Here is an 18,994-nt window from a genome sequence, read left to right as displayed (position 1 = left end):
TCTGTATCAAGTCACACGTGCCATCACTCACGTGATTGGCTTGCTGGGCACCTATGACTAGCAGTTACTTCTCAATTCATTACCAGAAAGTTGGGAGACACTGGTGGTTTCCCTTAGTAATTCTGTGCTAGATGGTGTTATCACCATGCAGTTTATTGAATGAGGAGTTGAGAAGAAAGAATTCAGCAACATCTCAGAATGATTCACAGGCATTTATCTCAGAGAACAGAGGAAGGTCAAAGTCTAGAAGCAGTTCACGCATGTGCAGGAGCAAGTCAAGATCAAGAAAAGATATTGTTTGCTATAACTGTGGTGAAAAATGACATTACAAAAACCAATGTAAGCAACCTAAAAAGAGCAAGAAAAAGGAAAAAGAAGTGGAGTCTACAGAGTTAAAATATAATATCACAGCTACAGTGTAGGGTGGTGATTATTTGATTTTGTCTCCTTTTGATGATATTTTTTCTTGTGTGTGTCAGGATCTTGAGTGGGTGATTGATACAGGTGCTTCTTATCATGCTACACCATGGAGGGAGTTTTTTGCTACCTATAGGTTTGAAAATTTTGGTATTGTCAAGATGGCCAAATATGGCACGATAGACATTATTGGCATGGGTGATATCCATTTAAAGACTAGCCTTGGCTACAAGTTGATGCTTAAAGATGTGAGGTATGTGGTTAACTTGAGACTGAATTTAATTTCAGTTGGAAGATTAGATGATGAAGACTATGATAGTAGATTTCACAGAGGGCAATGGAAGCTTAGTAAGAGTTCTTTTGTTATAGCTAGTGGAAAGAAATGTCATACCTTATACTGGTTGCAGGCCAAAGCTTATGGTGAGCAGTTAAATGCTACAGTGAAAGACTTCAGCATGGAGTTGTAGCCTAGGCAACTGGGACACATGAGCGAGAAGGGGCTGCAAGCTCTTTCCAAGAGAAAAGTATTGTCAGACCTCAAAGGTACACATCTGAACCCTTGTATTGATTGTTTGGCTGCTAAAAACACAGAGTTTTATTTGCTAGTCCTGTTATGTCTAAAAAAATGCATGCCTTAGACCATGTTTATACAGATGTATGTGGTCCTTTGAGGATAAAAACTCCTAGTGTATCTGTTGATGTTTGATGTTCCCGATATAAGTGTTGCACTTTATTTTGTCACTTTTATAGATGATTTTTCCAGGAAAGTTTGAGCCTATGCTTTGAAGACTAAAGATCAGGTGATTAATATCTTCAAAGAGTTTCATGTCAAGGTTATAAGAGAGACAGAAAGGTAATTGAAATGCATAAGATCATATAATGGTAGTGAGTACACAAGATTATTTAATGATTATTGTAGGTCACATGGGATCCAACATGAGATGGCAGTTCCTGGTACACCTCAGCATAATGCAATTACAGAGAGGATGAATCGCACTATCATAGAAAAGATCAGATGTATGCTTTCACAGGCCAAGCTACATAAAAGGTTTTGGGATGAGGCTTTGATGATTGCAGTTGATGTGATCAACTTGTCACCATGCACAGCCCTAGATGGTGATGTTGCAGAGCATGTATGGTCAAGGAAATATGTTTCCTATAGGCATTTGAGAGTATTTGGTTGTCATGCATTTGCATATGTTCCAGACAATGAAAGGTCCAAGCTGGATGGTAAGACTAAAAAATATATTTTTCTTGGTTACTCACATGATCAGTTTGGTTATAGGCTTTGAGATCGAAAAAAACAGAAGGTGTTCAGAAGCAGAGATGTAGTCTTTTTTGAGGATCAAACCTTTGAAGATTTGAAGAAGAAGACACCGGCCAAGACTTCTGTAGAAGAATTAGCCGATTGTGACCCAGTTACTCCTCCAGTATATCAGGGTGATGGGGGAGATATGTAGGAAGATGGTGTAGAGCCTGATGTTGATATACCCGCAAGACATGTTGAGCAAGAAGAAGTTGGAAAGCAACTTCTCGCAGAACCTCAGTTGAGAAGATCTTCTAGACAACGTCAACCTTCCAGAAGATACTCTACAAATGAGTATTTGAAGCTTACTGATGTAGGTGAACCAGAGAGTTACCAGGAAGCAGTTGAAAGTGAGCAGAAAGAGAAGCAATTGCAACTTCAGAAAATTCACATAGATGACAACGGAGCAAACATGTTAATAAAGACCTTACCAAAAGAAAGATAGGAGATATACCGATAGCTGGTTGACATGGCTTCACATTGATGAGTCATGGGACAGCCTCCCTTTTGGGCTGAAGGGGGAGGTTGTTGGGTTGACAGCCCATATTCAGCCCAAGGTGGGTTTTATTAGCCCACAACTCACCCCCTCTTAACTTAACCTTAATTTATATTAGGAGGGGTGTGGTGGCTATAAAAAGAGGTAAAAAAGGACAGCAAGAAGGTAGTTTTTGGCTACCACAGGATTCTAAAGAAAAGGAGGAGAACAAGGCAGAAAAGAAAGAGAAAGAAAGGGAAGAAGATAATGATAACACAGAGAGATTATTCTCAATCATCTAGCAGTGCCTTCATCTCAAGTTAGATCAGATCTACAGTAGATTCTTACTGTGATTACTTGGGAAGAATTAGGGAGGATTTAGATATTGTGCACAGTGACGTGATCCTTGTATTCCAGTTATTCTCTTGTGATTGTTACTAGGGTTTTAGGCAAGAGATTGAGATTTGTATATTCATTATTATTATAGTGGATTATCTTTAGTTTACCTCGTGATTTTTATCCTTCACATTGGAGGGGTTTTCCACGTATATCTTGGTGTTCTATTTGATTGTGGTTCCATTTAATTTCGTTGTGTGTTATGGCCTGCTAGTATTTGTTCATATACAAAAGTTTATTTCTTTTTATATCCTATCAGGTGAATGGTGGAGGAGTCCCGTTGGCCTCTGGTAAGGTTGGAGTGTGCGACGCTCACGAGCTCCCAAGTGGTGGCTGTCGCTACGACGATAGTGGTTTGGGTGGAGCTGTCGGAGTTGGCGAGGGATGGGATGTGCACCAGCAACTGCTGTGATAAACTCTGGCTGGGAAGCGGCCGTGAGGCTGTGTCGAGGCAAAGTGGATTCTTGGCGTCAGCTCTACTTCTGCAGGAAGAGGTAGAGGAAAGGCGATAGTAAAAAATGTCGCCGACTCAGGTAAGAGAAGAGGCCAAGTCGTTGTAGTTCGACGCGATGACGATGCAGCTAAGGTGGAGTCCGACGGGGAAGTTGGTCCACTTCGAGATGTTAGAAGTGGATCTTCACGGCGATCTGCTCGGGGACTTTCATGACTATCTGCTCGGGGACTACTTGCTGAAGAAGCTATTTTCTCATTGAGATGTTCTCCCTATTAATACAGGTTAGGAGGAAGGATTTTCACAGAGTAAGAGATTTCCTCATACAGTTAGGAAAATCTTATTTGCTATCACTTCAACCCTTATCACTTCACCCCTTAGTTACTTTGAGTCGACCGGCGACGAGGCTACTGGTGCAATCCTCATCGATCCTGGTATGTTGGGCAACTACTTCTTCGTCGATCCTTTCACCAAACCGCATGCGGTGATCAATGCAACTGATGGTGTTGCTCTGCGTGATGGGATATAAAGAGAAATAACTTTTGTATATAAACAAATACTAGTAGGCCATAATACGCAGCGGAATTAAATGGAATCATAATCAAATAGAACACTAAGATATATGTGGAAAACCCCTTCAATATAAATGGTAAAAACCATGGGGCAAACTAGAGATAATCCACTATAAGAATAATGAATATACAAATCTCAATCTCTTACCCCAAACCCTAGTAACAATCATAAGAGAATAACTAGGATACAAGGATCACGTCACTGTGTACAATATCTAAATCCTCCATAATTCTCCCTAAGTAATTATAGTAAGAATCTATTGTAGATCTGATCTAACCTAAGATGAAAGCACTACTAGATGATTGAGAACAATCTCTCTGTGTTGTCCTTGTCTTCTTCCCTTCTTTTCTCTTTCTTTTCTACCTTATTCTCCTCATTTTCTTTGGAATCCCAAGGCTACCAAAAACTACCTCTTTGTTGCCTTTTTCTACCTCTTTTTATAGTCACCACATCCCCCCCTAATATAAATTAGGGTTAGGTTAAGAGGGGGTGAGCTGTGGGCTAATAAAGCCCACCTTGGGCTAAATATGGGCTATTAGTCCAACAACCTCCCCATTCAGCTCATAAGGGAGGCTATCCCATGACTTCTCAATTTGAAGCCATGCCGACCAGCTGTCAGCATATCTCTTGTCTTTCTTTTGATAAGGTCTTTGTCAACATGTCTGCTCCGTTGTCATCTGTGTGAATTTTCTGAAGCTGCAACTGCTTCTCTTTCTGCTCACTTTCAACTGCTTCTTGGTAACTCTCTGGTTCACCTGCATTAGTAAGCATCACATACTCATCTATAGAGTATCTTCTGGAAGGTTGACGTTGTCTAGAAGATCTTCTCAACTGAGGTTCTATTGGAAGTTGCTCTCCAACTTCTTCTTGCTTAACATGTCCTGCAGGTAGATCAACATCAGGCTCTATACCATCTTTCTACACATCTCTCCCATCACCCTGATATACTGGAGGAATAATTGGGTCACAATCTGCTAATCCTTCTACAGAAGTCTTGGCTGGTGCTTTCTTTTTCAAATCTTCAAAGGTTTGATTCTCAAAGAAGACTACATCTTTGCTTCTGAACACCTTCTGTTTTTTTGGATCCTAAAGCTTGTAACCAAACTAATCATGTGAGTAACCAAGAAAAATACGTTCTTTAGTCTTACCATCTAGCTTGGACCTCTCATTGTTTGGAATATGTGCAAATACACGATAACCAAACACTCTCAAATGCCTGTAGGAAATATCTTTCCCTGACTATATGTGCTTTGCAACATCACCATCTAGGGCTATATATGGTGATAAGTTGATCACATCAACAGCAGTCCTCAAAGCGTTATCCCAAAACCTTTTGGGTAGCTAGGCCTGTGAAAGCATACATCTGATCTTTTTTATGATGGTGTGGTTCATCCTCTCTGTAATTGCATTATGCAGAGGCGTACCAGGAATTGTCATCACATGTTGGATCACATGTGACCTACAATAATCATTAAATAATCATATGTACTCACCACCATTATCTGATCTTATGTATTTCAATTGCCTTTCTATCTCCCTTTCAACCTTGGTATGAAACTCTTTAAAGACATTAATCACCTGATCTTTGGTCTTCAAAGCATAGGCCCAAACTTTCCTAGAAAAATCATCTATAAAAGTGATAAAATAAAGTGCACCACTTATACCAAGAACATCAACAGATCCACCATGAGCTTTTGTCCTAAAAGGATTACAAACATCTGTATAAACACGGCCTAAGGCATGCATTTTTCTAGACAAAGCAGGACTAGCAAATGAAACTCTATATTGTTTACTAGCCAAACAATCAATACAATGGTTCAAATGTGTACCTCTGAGGTCTGGCAATACCTCTTTCTTGGAAAGAGCTTGTAGCCCCTTCTCGCTCATGTGTCCTAGTCGCCTATGCCACAACTCCATGCTGAAGTCTTTCTTTGTAGCATTTAACTACTCACCACAAGCTTTGGTCTACAATCTGTATAAGTTGTGACATTTCTTTCCACTAGTTATAACAAGAGAACCCTTACTAAGCTTCCATTGCCCTCTATGAAATCTATTATCATAGTCTTCATCATCTAGTCTTCCAACTGAAATTAAATTCAGTCTTAAGTCAACCACGTACCTTACATCCTTAAGCACCAACTTGCAGCCAAGGTTGGTCTTTAAATGGATATCACCCATGCTAATGATGTTTGCTGTGCTATAGTTGCCCATCTTAACAACACCAAAATTTTCAGATCTGTATGTGGCAAAAAACTCACTCCGTGGTGTAGCATGATAAGAAGTACCTATATCAATCACCCACTCAAGATCTTGACACACATAAGAAAAAATATCATTAGAAAGAGACAAAATCAAATAATCACCACCCTGTAGTTGTAGTATTATCCTTTGACTTTGTAGACTCCACTTCTTTTCCCTTTTTCTTACTTTTCTTAGGTTGCTTACATTAGTTCTTGTAATGTCCTTTCTCACCATAGTTATATGAAACAATATCTTTTCTTGATCTTGACTTGCTCCTACCCATGCGTGAACTGCTTTTAAACTTTGACCTTCCTCTGTTTTCTGAGATAAGTGCTTATGAATAATTTTGAGATGTTGCTGAATTCTTTCTTCTCAACTCTTCATTCAACAAACTGTTTATTACTTGACTCATGGTGACAACACCATCTGGCGCATAATTATTGAGGGAAACCACTAGTGTCTCCTAACTTTCTGGTAATGAATTGAGAAGTAATAATGCCTGCAATTCATCATCAAGAGACATTTTCATAGAGAATAACTGGTTAGTAATACTCTGCATTTCATTCAAATGCTCAGCAATAGAAGCATTCTCTCTATATTTTAGGTTCACAAGTTTTCTAATAAAAAAAGCTTTGTTACCAACTGTTTTTCTTTCATAGAAACCTTCCAATTTTTTCCAAAGAGAATATGCATAATTTTCAGTAGAAACTTAGTGAAAGACACTATCATCAAGCCACCATCGAATAAACCTAACTATTTTTCGATCTAACCTCTTCCACTCATCCTTTGTCATAGTTGTGCGTTTTGCACTATCCCCTTGCAAAGGTCCATACAAATCTTTACAATACAAGAGTTCTTCCATTCTTGATTTTCATATCATCCAATTGTTTCCATTTAAACTAATCATGCGAGAAATATTATTGGCCTCCATGTTTAAATACAAAAATTAAATCACTACAACCCTGCTCTGATACTAGTTGATGGGATATAAAGTGAAATAATTTTTGTATATGAACAAATACTAGTAGGTCATAATACGCAGCGGAATTAAATGAAATCATAATAAAATAGAACACCAAGATATACGTGAAAAATCCCTTCAATGTGAAGGGTAAAAACTACGGGGCAAACTAGAGATAATCCACTATAAGAATAATAAATATATAAATCTCAATCTCTTGCTCAAAACCCTAGCAACAATCATAAGAGAATAACTAGGATACAAGGATCACGTCACTGTGCACAATATCTAAATCCTCTATAATTCTCCCCAAGTAATTACAATAAGAATCTATTATAGATCTGATCTAACCTGAGATGAAAGCACTGCTAGATGATTGAGAACAGTCTCTCTGTATTGTCCTTGCCTTCTTTCCTTTCTTTTTCTCTTTTTTTTTTTCTGTCTTGTTTTCTTCTTTTTTTTTGGAATCCTATGACTGTCAAAAACTGTCTGTCTTTTTCTATCTCTTTTTATAGTCATCACATATCTCATAATATAAATTAAGATTAAATTAAGAGGAATGAGCTATATATTGATAAAGCCCATCTTGAACTTAATATGGGCTGTAAGCCCAACACTACATTCCTAACTCGACTCTAACTCTTCTTTTCCTCACTCTTCTCCGTCATATTCTTTCTTTTCTTTTTGCGGGAATGCTAAAAAATGGTTTTACAACTTGCTCGAAGGTCGCCCGTAGTTTCACTCTCTCGTCCAAGAACGCAGCTCGGCAGGAAACCAGGACCGACGACAGGAGTCCTCTTTTACTTGTTGATGATGCTGATCTTTTTGCGGCAGCCCGTCGTTCGGCGCCAGGATCGGACATGCTGGCTTCCTACTCCGAAGCCGCGCCTCCCGGTTCTGATCCCAATGATCCCACACGCGTCCCATTTAATATACTTTCGGGCACATCGATGTCATGCCGTCATGTTGCCGGCCTCGTCGGTCTCCTCAAAACACTCCATCCTCACTGGACTCCTGCTGCTATCAGATCGGCAATCATGAGTACTGGTATGCATGGATGAATATACGGTGACAAGTTATTCTTCTTCCGCTGAGAAGATACTGATCAAGATTTCTCCACCTGCTCGTTTTGTCCTTCAGCACAAACGCTGGATAATACTGGTGCTGCTATACGGAGCCACCACGGAAATGATGCAACCCCGCTCAGCTACGGCTCCGGGCACATCCGACCAAATAGCGCCATGGATCCCGGTTTGGTTTATGATCTAACCAACGCCGACTACCTCGACTTCTTGTGCTTCAGTGGTTACAATACGGAAGACATGTCCTGCTTCCAGAACTACACTTGCCCATCATCACGCTATAAGCTGCTGGAGGACTTCAACTACCCCGCGATCGTCTTCCCCTACCATCGAAATCTGCAGCAGACGGCAACCCGCAGGTTGAAGAACGTGGGAAGTCCAGGCACGTACAGAATCCGGTATCGAACTCCGGCGGGCTTCAATGTGACGGTGAAGCCGGAGAGCCTTCCTTACCTTTGACAAGGTTGGGGACGAGAAGGTGTTCACGGCGTACGTGCAGCCGACACCCAGAGAATACATCAAGTCAGGTTGGAATTCGGGGTGGCTGGTGTGGTCCGATGGGAAGCACCACGTATGGACTCCTCTAATCATCCATCCAATTGCATGAGTAAGAACTTGAGATGGGTGGTCTTGTATATGTTCTCCTTTTTTTTTTTTTCTTTTCTTGATTACAGGCTAGTTTTAGATGGATTTTAGCTTTCTTAGCTAAAGAAATGTCATGGAATCTACAAGCTTTTACGAATAAAATCTTTGTTTATAAATCTTTAACCTACAGTGAGTCCCTGTTCCTGCACATGACACAAAAGTGTTGCATCGATTCGTTCTCCGAAACACTCTGTGCCCAAATGGTTTCCCTCTACGGACTCCCGATCACGCCGCAAAGGGTCGCCAGCTCTTCAGTGGTACTCCCACTCTAAAACTCTGCCACTGCTGCTCCTGTGTTTGGCGGATGAACGAATGGGGATTGATCGCGTCTGTAGTACCCAACTGTGGGACCCATGTTGCAGAGCAATGGTAAGGTGTAGAGTCCCTGATTGGTGCTGAGTTCGAGATATAGGAGCCGCACCCCAAAAGGTGCCATGGGGTAAATCTCATCTCGCCGCTCCAGCTTTCGCTCGTCTCTCACTTGGACGGGGCAGGAGGTTTCACCGTCTCGCTCTTCACTTTTCGACCTCTCAACAAGAAGATCGAGAGCGAGGGAGGAAAAAAGAGTAAGGATAAAAGTTCTACTTGGTCGGGTTTCTCCTCTTCCTTTTGAGGCTTCCCCTTTTGACCGCAAAAAGGTAGGGAGGACGATGTTCTCCGGTCTGATCCATCGACCGGAAGCTTCGGTTCCGCCACCCGAGGAGGGCCACCACAGCCCTAACCTGGTCCTCACGGCGGACCCCAAGCCTCGTCTCCGATGGACGGCCGACCTCCATGAGCGCTTCGTCGATGCCGTCACCCAGCTCGGCGGACCCGCGAGTTAGTTCCTATCTTGTTGCTCTAAATCCCTCCTCCTTTCGTTGTGGGCATTCAAGAACTTATCTTCGATGCACACTACGGGTTTGTTAATATTCCGATGAAATTGATCTTTTTCTCGCTGTTCATCCGCTGTCATTATGTCTTATGCCCCCCTAGACATCTTGAAGGTTTGCTTTGCTCTTGTGAATTCTATCTGCTTAAATTTGTGATGTTTGACTTTTTTTTAAAAAATGATAATTGGTTGTTCTTCGTTGCCTCTTGCTATCGTACTTATCTGGGCTTCCCTTGTAAATTGATTGAATCTACAGCTTTCCGAAGTTGCCTCCTGGCCGCCTCAATTCTCTAATTTTCTTTATCTCGTCTTGAATTTAAATCTTTTAGGTGTTTGTTCACTCGCACTTTTTCTTTTTCACCTGTTAAAATTCCCTGATGAAAAGAAAAGCCATCAAGTGATCACGCAGATCTAAAGGTACGAAATGTTCGATCTCCTTGCTTCAACGAGTCTTCTTTATGCTTTTTTAAATACCTCAAGCGTACAAGACTAGACCTCCCGTTTTTCCCCTTTGAATTGTGTCCTTGCTTACATGCGGAATGTGATTCGCCACTGGTTTTGTCCCTGTTGTTATTTTCAATTTACATTATAAACCTGAATTCATTTCTCTTCAGATTAAAATGGTTTTTTTCCTTAACTAGCAGAAATGTGCTGCTTGATGACTAAGATTCTGTTTTAAGTAATGATATGCTAGGACGTGATTTTAATTTCATAATTTGGTTTTCTGAGGGACTACTCTTCACCTTGATTTCAGATTATTACTTCTTCCTGATGTTCTTATGCAGCCAGGAGCTTCCTCAACTGTTCGTCTTGTCTTATTCGTTTTTCCGTTGTGTTGTTATCTATAGCCTTAGGTCTTTCAGATTGATTATCATGACATTTATATTGTTTCTTCATGGTGTTAAGAATGAAAACCTTAATTTGCTTGCGACCATAATGTATTTATTGTACTTACTAGTGATCAGTGCAGTATACAAAGTGTTCCTTTTATTTTTCTCCACACCATGCTTGAGTTTTGAGGTATATTGTACTAATTTCTGGTCCAACGCAGTGTTTCTTCACAATCATCTTAGAAACATCTGTTACTCTCTAAAAAATTTCTGTTATAAAAATCATTATATGTCATTATATGTTGTCATATTATGGTTATGAGTTGTCTGATGCAAATCATTGCTGCACAATTGTCAATGTCATGATTATCTATTGCAGAGGCAACACCAAAGACTATCATGAGAACAATGGGAGTAAAGGGGCTTACACTTTTTCACTTGAAGAGTCATCTTCAGGTATCAGTAGACACACTTACCTTAACCAATTATCGTAGCTTACCAGTTTTTTTTACATCTAATTCTCTTCTTCTGAAATCCAAATTTGGTGACATGGTTCTTACTTTTCTTTTCTTACTTAATGCTTTCACCAGAAGTACAGATTAGGGAAGCAATCAGGCAAAGAAATAGCAGAGCAATCTAAAGATGGTAAGTTCTAGAATCTGTATTTATTGTTAATTCGTTTGTGCTTCCAGAGTTTGCATATTTATGCTATTAATTCTTAGTTGTTATGTTGACATGATGTTCGAAATATATGTGAGCAGATTATGCAAGGAACCTTGTAGTATTTGGATTTTGTTTTTTTGGCAATATTTGAAAAATAGAGGTTCTCTAGGAATTAGAGTCGAGTGATTTTTCCATTTTTGTTCCTATTTTAGTTCATTTTTCCTCCTTAGGGCTTCGTTTCTTCTCAGAGGTGGAGCATGTTATTCCTTAATATTGGTGGCCAGTGTGCACTGTTAAGAAGTCTTTGCATACACCTAAGTAGTGTGTCATGCTTGCTTTGATATGGATCTGTAACAGTGATGAGTTAGTGCTGATTGCAGATTAGGTGCTTCAATAAAATTATTTTTTGTTCTGTCCATCTAGAATCCAACTTGAATTATGAAAAGACACTATCTCTGACAATATCGAACTGTTACAAAGATTTTCAGCTTCTGGATTATTTAAGAGTTGACTTATGGAGAACTGCCTTTTCACAGTAAAATGGATGAATTTGCACTTTAACTTACATATGATATACTTGTTTTAAAAAACTTAGTAAAGTAAATTAGGCCTTAATCTGGTTTACTTTTAATGTTTATATCTTGATATCTCAGCTTCTTACATTACAGAAAAACCTAACAGCAGTGTTTCATCTCCAAGAATGCCTACATCTGATGTGAATGAGTAAGATATTTTCACAGACAAAAATATGTAGAGTTTGTACAACATAATATGTATATAAGAAAACATTAACTTGGTAGAAAATGCTGCTTTAGGGGTCAGGAAGTAAAAGAGGCCCTAAGAGCACAAATGGAAGTGGAAAGAAGGCTTCATGAACAAGTGGAGGTAAACAATTTTCTACACTTCTTTTTTATTCTTTATTTAAAGTAAATTTCTTTTTCTTTACCTCATTTCCCACCAATCTTGGCCTTCTATGCCAATTTTTGCTTAGCTATCCACATATGACTGTCATGTCAACTCTTTTGGTGAAAATATAGTGGGTTACATGATTATTTTTTTTCTGGTGCAATATCTAGATCTGTAATTTTCTACATGTTGCATTTATTAAGTAATACTTATTTTACATTTGAAGTTCTTCAATTGTGTAGAATGAGTAATTTCATTCATTACTTCATCATGAATGAGCTTACAAATATATAAGAAACATCTAAATCTCAAAAAAGGACAATACAACTATCCTATTACATTAGTAATAATGCTATAACTATCTTTACATGTAAATCCTAGACAATTATCCTACAACTATATAGAAATACAACTTCCATATTCTAGGAGGGCAACCTCCATTTCTAAGAATGGAACTTTCATATTCTAGAAATACAACTTCCATAGAAATATAGTTTCCATTATTGTAGGGATACAAATATTAGATCTGTGTGATTCTTCGACACTCCCTGTCAAGCGGTTGTGAATATGTTTTGCAATCCAAGACTATCAAGTAATTTATAGAACACTGGACCTGTTAAGGCTGCAAAATTGTCCATTGTCCAGCTTTCCTTTGATGATAAATCAGTCTATTTTCACATGTTTCATTCTATCATGATGAACTGGGATGTGGATAATATTAATTGATGCTTTGTTGTCACAGTACAACAACCCAGGTTTGCCTACTTCGATGTTCGTCTGAAAGTATTATCTTTAGCCAAATTAATTCACAAATTTGTAAGGTCATGGCCCCACCATTGACTGTTTTTCTGCTGTTCCTCCAGGCGACTAAATTTCCCCCTAAACATGTATAGTAGTCGGAAATTGATCTTCTATCCTTAATAGATCCAGCCCAATCTGAATCTGTATAGGATTCTGTTCAAAGTTCTTCCTTGTTGTTACGAAACATAATCCCTTTACCAGGTGCAGCTTTAGGGTATCTTAAGATTCTATATGCTGCATCTAGGTGAGATTGCAAACATGAGTGCACAAATTGACTCATGACAGCAGCTGCATATGCGAATTTTGGCTTTGTGTGTGAAAGATATATCAATTTTCCTACCATCCTTTGATATAAGCCTCAGTCTACACTCTACAGTCAGTTCATCAATTTTGTCATCAAGTTTGTGGTTTGCTTCAATTGATATCTCAACTAGTTTGCAACCCATCATACTTGCCTCTTTGAGTAAATCTATTATATACCTTTGCTGCGAAATGAAGATCCCTTCTTTAGACCTTGCAACTTCAATTTCGAGAAAGTATCCAACTTTCCCAGATCCTTAATATGAAATTCATCAGCTAGAAACAACTTGAGGTCTCCAATTTCTTGATGATCATCTGGTAACCACTGTCATCTACATACACAATTAAAGAGAAATTTTCCTTTAGAGTGTTTAACAAATAATGAATAATCACCTTCGATTTGCTGATAACCTCTTCACTATGGACTTTGTGACTCTTCCAAATCATACCTGAGGAGACCGTTTAAGACCACAAGATTGGAATCAGGAAGGAAGAATAATTCCAAAACAAGTTTAGAGTAAAAAGAAATCACTGAACAATGGATCCCTACCTATAGGTGATGCCACCACCTACTTCTTTCTGGACAGCAATGTACCCTTCAAAGGTTTGCGTGAAGGGGGGATTGTAAAGGAACATACAGAAAAAGGTTATTGACTCCTACAATGGATCAAAAATCTATTCACACTCCAACTCAGAGTCATCTAAACCTCCAACTGTATACCAAATTCAATTTGAAAAATCATCCAAAACTGAAAATCAGAATTTTAAAGTAAATTTTGCCAAATCCAGTTAAAATCTATGTATAACATCTTTATTGTGGACAGTAATATTAGCTTGAATTTCATATAGGCATCTCATGAAGTTTCTGATATCATGCTTGGATGAGTATGATACTGGGAGACATTTTTAGTGCTCGTCTGAAGGAAAAAGTAAATAACTGAAACTTTCTTTAACTAAGGCCAAAATGTGGATTCGTTGATGGTGGTGTTCCTTTTACTAAGTTTTGTGAATTATATTAATCCCAAATTATAGCTTCAATATATTCATGATAAATACAGGCAGCAGAGTTGTCATCATGAACCTGTTTGGATGAGTATGATACTGGGAGGCAGTTTTAGTGCTCGTCTGAAGGAAAAAGTAAATAACTGAAACTTTCTTTAACTAAGGCCAAAATGTGGATTTGTTGATGGTGGTGTTCCTTTTACTAAGTTTTGTGAATTATATTAATCCCAAATTATAGCTTTAATATATTCATGATAAATACAGGCAGCAGAGTTGTCATCATGAACCTGTTTGACTATATTTCCTGGATGTCACTTTTTTCCTTGTTTGGAGGAGGGGATGTCTTTTTTGAAGTTAGTAATTTATTGAGTAATTAATAGCCATCCAATGCCTTTGTGCAACTTGTTTCGTAGATTATACGTGGTCATGTTTTCTCTCTTTTCGACAACTTTAGATTTTGCTTGGGATAAATTGTTCACTCTTTGGACACGCAATTTATTTTAAACGATACTGTTCTGTCATTGCCCTGAATGAACTTAATTTACCTTGAGCTCTTTTCTTGAACATATGATCACTGTATTCCACATGAAGATGTTGGAATTTGCATTGAAATTGCTTCAACATGATTAATACCCTATTTTGCTATTTTTAACTAATAACCAGAGTCAATTTGTTTGTTTTTGCTGATGCTTCTCTCTATTTATTTTCCCATTCTTATTCACCCATAATTAGCAGAATATACTTGTGTTTCTGTTGGCTATTTGAGCAGGTTCAGAAACACGTGCAGATTCGAATGGAGGCATACCATAATTATATTGATTCCTTATTAGCAATGGCATACAAGATAGTGTCAGAGCAAATTGCATTGAGTGGCCTTGGATCAGTGGGTGATCTTCCAAACCTGGCAAATGCATTCATATGCTCCTTGTCTGATCCCTCGAGTCAATCTACTTTCCATGAGTCATCTGTGGGTTCAATCAAGTTGCACAGTGCTGGGGGCAAGCATTCTCCTCCATCAGCGATTGAGTGTCAGTTCAACCAACAGGAGCCACTGAAACACGAACCATGCTGAAGAAAGTTGGAGGTCCACCAGAATCAGTTGATACTCTGTATCTTGTTAGTGGTTGTTTTCTACTACATTTTGAAGGAAAAGCTATCAAGACGATTTGGAAGTAACTTGTGACTCCTTGAATATTGTGTTAAGAAATCTCACCTGCAGACTTCTGTATTGGATTGACTTTGCTGTTGCTAAGACACTTTGGTACATGCTATATTCAATGTAATCCTGTGAGCCACTGATCCAATGTAGATGAGCTTAGACTCTTACTGTGCCAAATGGAGCTGTTGGTACAATATTGATGAACCTAGAAGTGGTCATCCGAAATGCTTAAATCCATATTGTTAATGATAGTATGTGCTACCATGTGTTACTATGTCATGGATGAGAGGCACAACTTAATCTGTTGAGGACATTGATTTGATAACATGCTCCTGGGAAAATCACAATGAACTTTTTTTTTCCTTATGTAACGAGAAAAAGGTTGGTAAAGGAGAAAAAAGAAAAGAAATTTAATTTATGGTCTTGATATTGGATATGGCCTTTTTACCTATTCACTGACTACCTCAAGCATGCAATCATGATGATGAAAAATTCTTATTTCGAATCCACATTTCTTTTTGCTGGATAAATCGTTAGATCTCGATTTTTTTTTAACCACGTTTCAATATTAGAATTCATATCAAGTTTGGTGTACTCGAAGGAGCTTTATTCTTTGGGATGAATTTTCTTTTACTGTTATACGAAGGGAATCACAATCTAGTATGGATTAATTGCATATTACTAATTGTAATTAGCTACCTTCAGCGGATCTTTACACTTGTAAAAATTATATTAGGATCCTTATATTATCAAATTAAAAATATTTAACCCCGTTTCTCTTTATGTCGTTGACTCTGTTGACGAAAATACTAAACATACGTAAATCAAAGTGAGGTAGAGTCAATATATGCTCAGTGGTAAACCCTATGATATTTTTATTAATAAAATCGATGGCGCGAGGAGAAATAGAGTTAAATGTTATACTTTCATATGTATAGAGATCTTAATGTAACTTTTGAAAATATAAAGATCGAAATGCTAAAGATAACTAATTATAGGGGTTAATATGTAATTAGTACCTCTAGTATACTGATCCTCTTACAATTGATAGGGATCATCCATATTCTTTTATCATAATAATCTCATATCTAATATCAGTCTCAAGACTATCAATATTCATTCATTCATTTAGACTATCAGTCTCAAGACTAGTGCTGCCATATTCATTCATTCATTCATTTAGAATTTATTAAGTACTATCAATATCATATACATTCAATAATTTAGAAGTTATTAAGTAATATCAATGAATCATATCCTAGTTAACCCTCAACTGGCCTAAACCTTAGTTAAATCAATCCATTTGACTTGAATTAGAATCAATTTAATCAAAACCTAATTGAACTAATATATAATAGTCTGAAATCATCCTAAACTAGTCTAACTTGGACTTGGCTGGGTCTCATTTAGGTTAAACAAGCTTGAACGAGTCTAAATAGATTCGGAATAATATTAAACTAGTTAAAATCAATCAAACTACTTCAGTTCAGTTCAGATTCAATTTATAGATCAATTGGGTTCAAACTCATTAAAAGAATAAAAAAGAGTACCACTAAGCAAAGAATAAAAAAAAGTACCATTAGGCCAACCCAAGCTTGAATCTAAATCAACACAGGACAGGAATTAGGTTAGGCTGACCGATGTGTTTAGCATGTGCATAGAGAAGGGAAAAGGGGAAAGAGGCAGGGTTACAGAGCTAGGGCACACTTATGTTGGATCTTAGATTTTGAGTGACACATGACTAGCTTTAATCAAAGACAAGCAAATTGATTAAAGCAAGAGGAATGAGATATTGGGCAGAGTTAAATATGTTAGAAGATTGAAAGTTGGGCTGGGAGATCGATCGATGTGTCGGTAGAAGGACTTCGTGCCATAAGTTCGGGCACCAGGTCAAGGGATCAGACATTGCCACAAGGAGATCGGATGTTACGGAAGGTCAACATACTGATTGAGCAATATGTCGAAGAAGAGGATGATGCATCGAAGGATTAGACGAAGTGCTGGATGAACCAATTATTAAATCTCAGATTTTGATGATTAAATCAATTGGTAAATTATTTAATCAAATCTATATGTTGAGAAAAAGTGCCCATGATTAACTACGATAATGATCAAGATATAAAGCAAAACGAAGTTCCGGAGTCAAGATCGAGATTTCGTTGGGAGTTCGAGAGTTCGTCGGAAGTCCGGAGGTTCATTGAAAATGCTGTCGGAATTGACTGAGAAGAAGCCCATCGAAACTCGCCAAGAAGATCGTCGTGAAGTCTAGGAGCTTGTTGGAAGTCCACTGAAAGATTGTCGAGAGATTGTCGGAAGTCCGCCGGATGCTCGTCGGAAGAAACCTAGACTTACTAGGCTTGTTTTATTTAGTGTATGCCTTAAAAATCATAGTTAGTACATAATTAGGGTTAAGTTTGGGAAGTAACCCCATTAACCCTGTTAAGGGCCAACTGGACTTGTAATTTGGACTGGTTTGAACTAGATTCAAGGCTTGACTAGGTTGCTTGACCCTATCTGGTGATGGACCGCCAGACTGGGGCGGTGGAATCGCCTAGGGAACGGTCTCCCAAGTGGTCTAGGTGGTGGTACCGTCTAGACTAAGCGGTGGTATCGCCATCAATTATTACTGTTAAGCGGTGGTACCATTAGAGCTTAGTAACCGAGACTCTGTTAGGCGATAGTACTGCTAGACTAGGTGGTGGTGCCGCTCAGTGTCAGAGTGTCAAGCGATGGTACCACCAGTACCTCAGAAATTCGGGATGAGACACTTTTTGGCTCCAATTTTGAAGCTATTGGGCCTATAAATACCTCACCCTTTTCTACATGAAAGAGTAATAAAGTGATATCAAAGCGTAAAAAAAAATCTCTAAATGTTAGCGTGTAAAAGTGTGGTAAAAGTGTAGTATAAGTGTAAGAGTCATCATCCTCTCTCTCTTTAGTTTTGCAATCATTCAACATGAGGTGTGAGGCTTGTAAGGGTTATCTCCTAAATCCGTGAAAAGGAAAAAGTGCTATAAAGAGGTGGTTGGTCTTCGTATATTGAAGGAAGACCTTTAGTGAACGTCGGTGACCTCAACGGAGGAGGAATCAAAAGTGGATATAGGTCACTACGACTAAACCACTATAAATTTCGGTGTGTCGTTTTCTTACAGCTTATTCTATTTATTGCATTGCAAACTATCCAATCCCCTCTTCTTTATTCACTTGCAAACTTATACAAGTCAAACAAATGGTTTTCGTCATAATCAGTTTTTATCATAGGAAGATTTTCAAACGGACGTAATTTATCCACTGCACTAATTCACTCCCCCCCCCCCCCCCCCCCCCCACTTAGTGTCATTCTTGATCCTAACAATTGATATCAGAGCAAGATCACTCTCATTTTGGTTTGAAACCCAAGAAAAATAGTATTTGCTAGCAACTAAGAGGGTCACTCAATCACACGTCTGTTCAGAAATCTTGGGGGCGACATCACATGCGCAGCGGAAGAACAAGAAAACAAAATCCCCGATTCCCAAAGAGATGTTCGTTGTCGTGCGAAGATTGGTGCGCAAAATCAGCGAAACTTAAAACTGCGTATATAGTAGATTGTGATACCTAGGGAGATCGTATATCCCTGTTTCCTTGCAGATCCTTAGGAGAGGGTGAAGGAGGTCAAGCGTCCTCTTTAGCGGTGATCCACACAACAGGGCTACGACGACGCTCATTAAAACTCTAAGCCAGCTCTGAAGTGGAGAGGGGGAGGAGAATATGAGAAGCAAGCAAAGGCTCTAGCCTATGAGGCTCTGAATCCCTCCTATTTATAGAGGTCCCATATCAAACCCTAATGGGTCCTCCCCTAGTGGGTATTGGATCTGCATCCAATAAGACAAGGGCTCCGTCGGATATCTCATATCCGAACCTCTACTCATTGTA

The 18,994-nt window shown here is 38.6% G+C and overlaps 2 protein-coding genes across 3 annotated transcripts; both read left to right on the top strand.

Moving 5' to 3' along the window:
- Positions 1–7,512: 7,512 nt before the first annotated feature.
- On the top strand, positions 7,513–8,361 carry LOC103998387 (subtilisin-like protease SBT5.4). The gene is made up of 2 exons (XM_065084518.1): positions 7,513–7,867; positions 7,961–8,361. The coding sequence occupies exons 1-2, from the start codon at positions 7,513–7,515 to the stop codon at positions 8,359–8,361; spliced, it is 756 nt and encodes a 251-aa protein (XP_064940590.1).
- A 604-nt stretch (positions 8,362–8,965) lies between these two features.
- LOC135593454 (protein PHR1-LIKE 2-like) lies at positions 8,966–15,148 on the top strand. 2 transcript variants are annotated; one of them, XM_065083517.1, is made up of 6 exons: positions 8,966–9,366; positions 10,628–10,704; positions 10,839–10,893; positions 11,565–11,634; positions 11,727–11,796; positions 14,690–15,148. In XM_065083517.1, exons 1-6 carry the CDS (start codon positions 9,198–9,200, stop codon positions 14,990–14,992), a joined length of 744 nt encoding a protein of 247 aa, XP_064939589.1. In that variant the 5' UTR covers positions 8,966–9,197; the 3' UTR covers positions 14,993–15,148. The 2 variants fall into 2 exon arrangements, with proteins under 2 accessions (XP_064939589.1, XP_064939590.1); XM_065083518.1 differs by having other exon boundaries at positions 8,967–9,366; positions 11,580–11,634.
- Positions 15,149–18,994: the final 3,846 nt, after the last annotated feature.

Source organism: Musa acuminata, chromosome BXJ1-9 (genome assembly GCF_036884655.1).
Source record: "Musa acuminata AAA Group cultivar baxijiao chromosome BXJ1-9, Cavendish_Baxijiao_AAA, whole genome shotgun sequence".
In the NCBI taxonomy this organism is placed as follows: domain Eukaryota; kingdom Viridiplantae; phylum Streptophyta; class Magnoliopsida; order Zingiberales; family Musaceae; genus Musa; species Musa acuminata.
The sequence above is the reverse complement of the archived record's forward strand: the minus strand, read 5'-3'. Positions and strand labels throughout refer to the sequence as shown.

What these genes read in the sequence shown, in the direction of transcription:
- LOC103998387 (XM_065084518.1), top strand. Translation starts at nt 7,513, where the DNA reads ATGCTAAAAAATGGTTTTACAACTTGCTCGAAGGTCGCCCGTAGTTTC. An exon ending in ATCGGCAATCATGAGTACTG is followed by an intron (nt 7,868 to 7,960) that starts GTATGCATGGAT and finishes TTTGTCCTTCAG; the next exon opens with CACAAACGCTGGATAATACT.
- LOC135593454 (XM_065083517.1), top strand. Translation starts at nt 9,198, where the DNA reads ATGTTCTCCGGTCTGATCCATCGACCGGAAGCTTCGGTTCCGCCACCC. An exon ending in ACTTGAAGAGTCATCTTCAG is followed by an intron (nt 10,705 to 10,838) that starts GTATCAGTAGAC and finishes TGCTTTCACCAG; the next exon opens with AAGTACAGATTAGGGAAGCA. An exon ending in CCTACATCTGATGTGAATGA is followed by an intron (nt 11,635 to 11,726) that starts GTAAGATATTTT and finishes ATGCTGCTTTAG; the next exon opens with GGGTCAGGAAGTAAAAGAGG.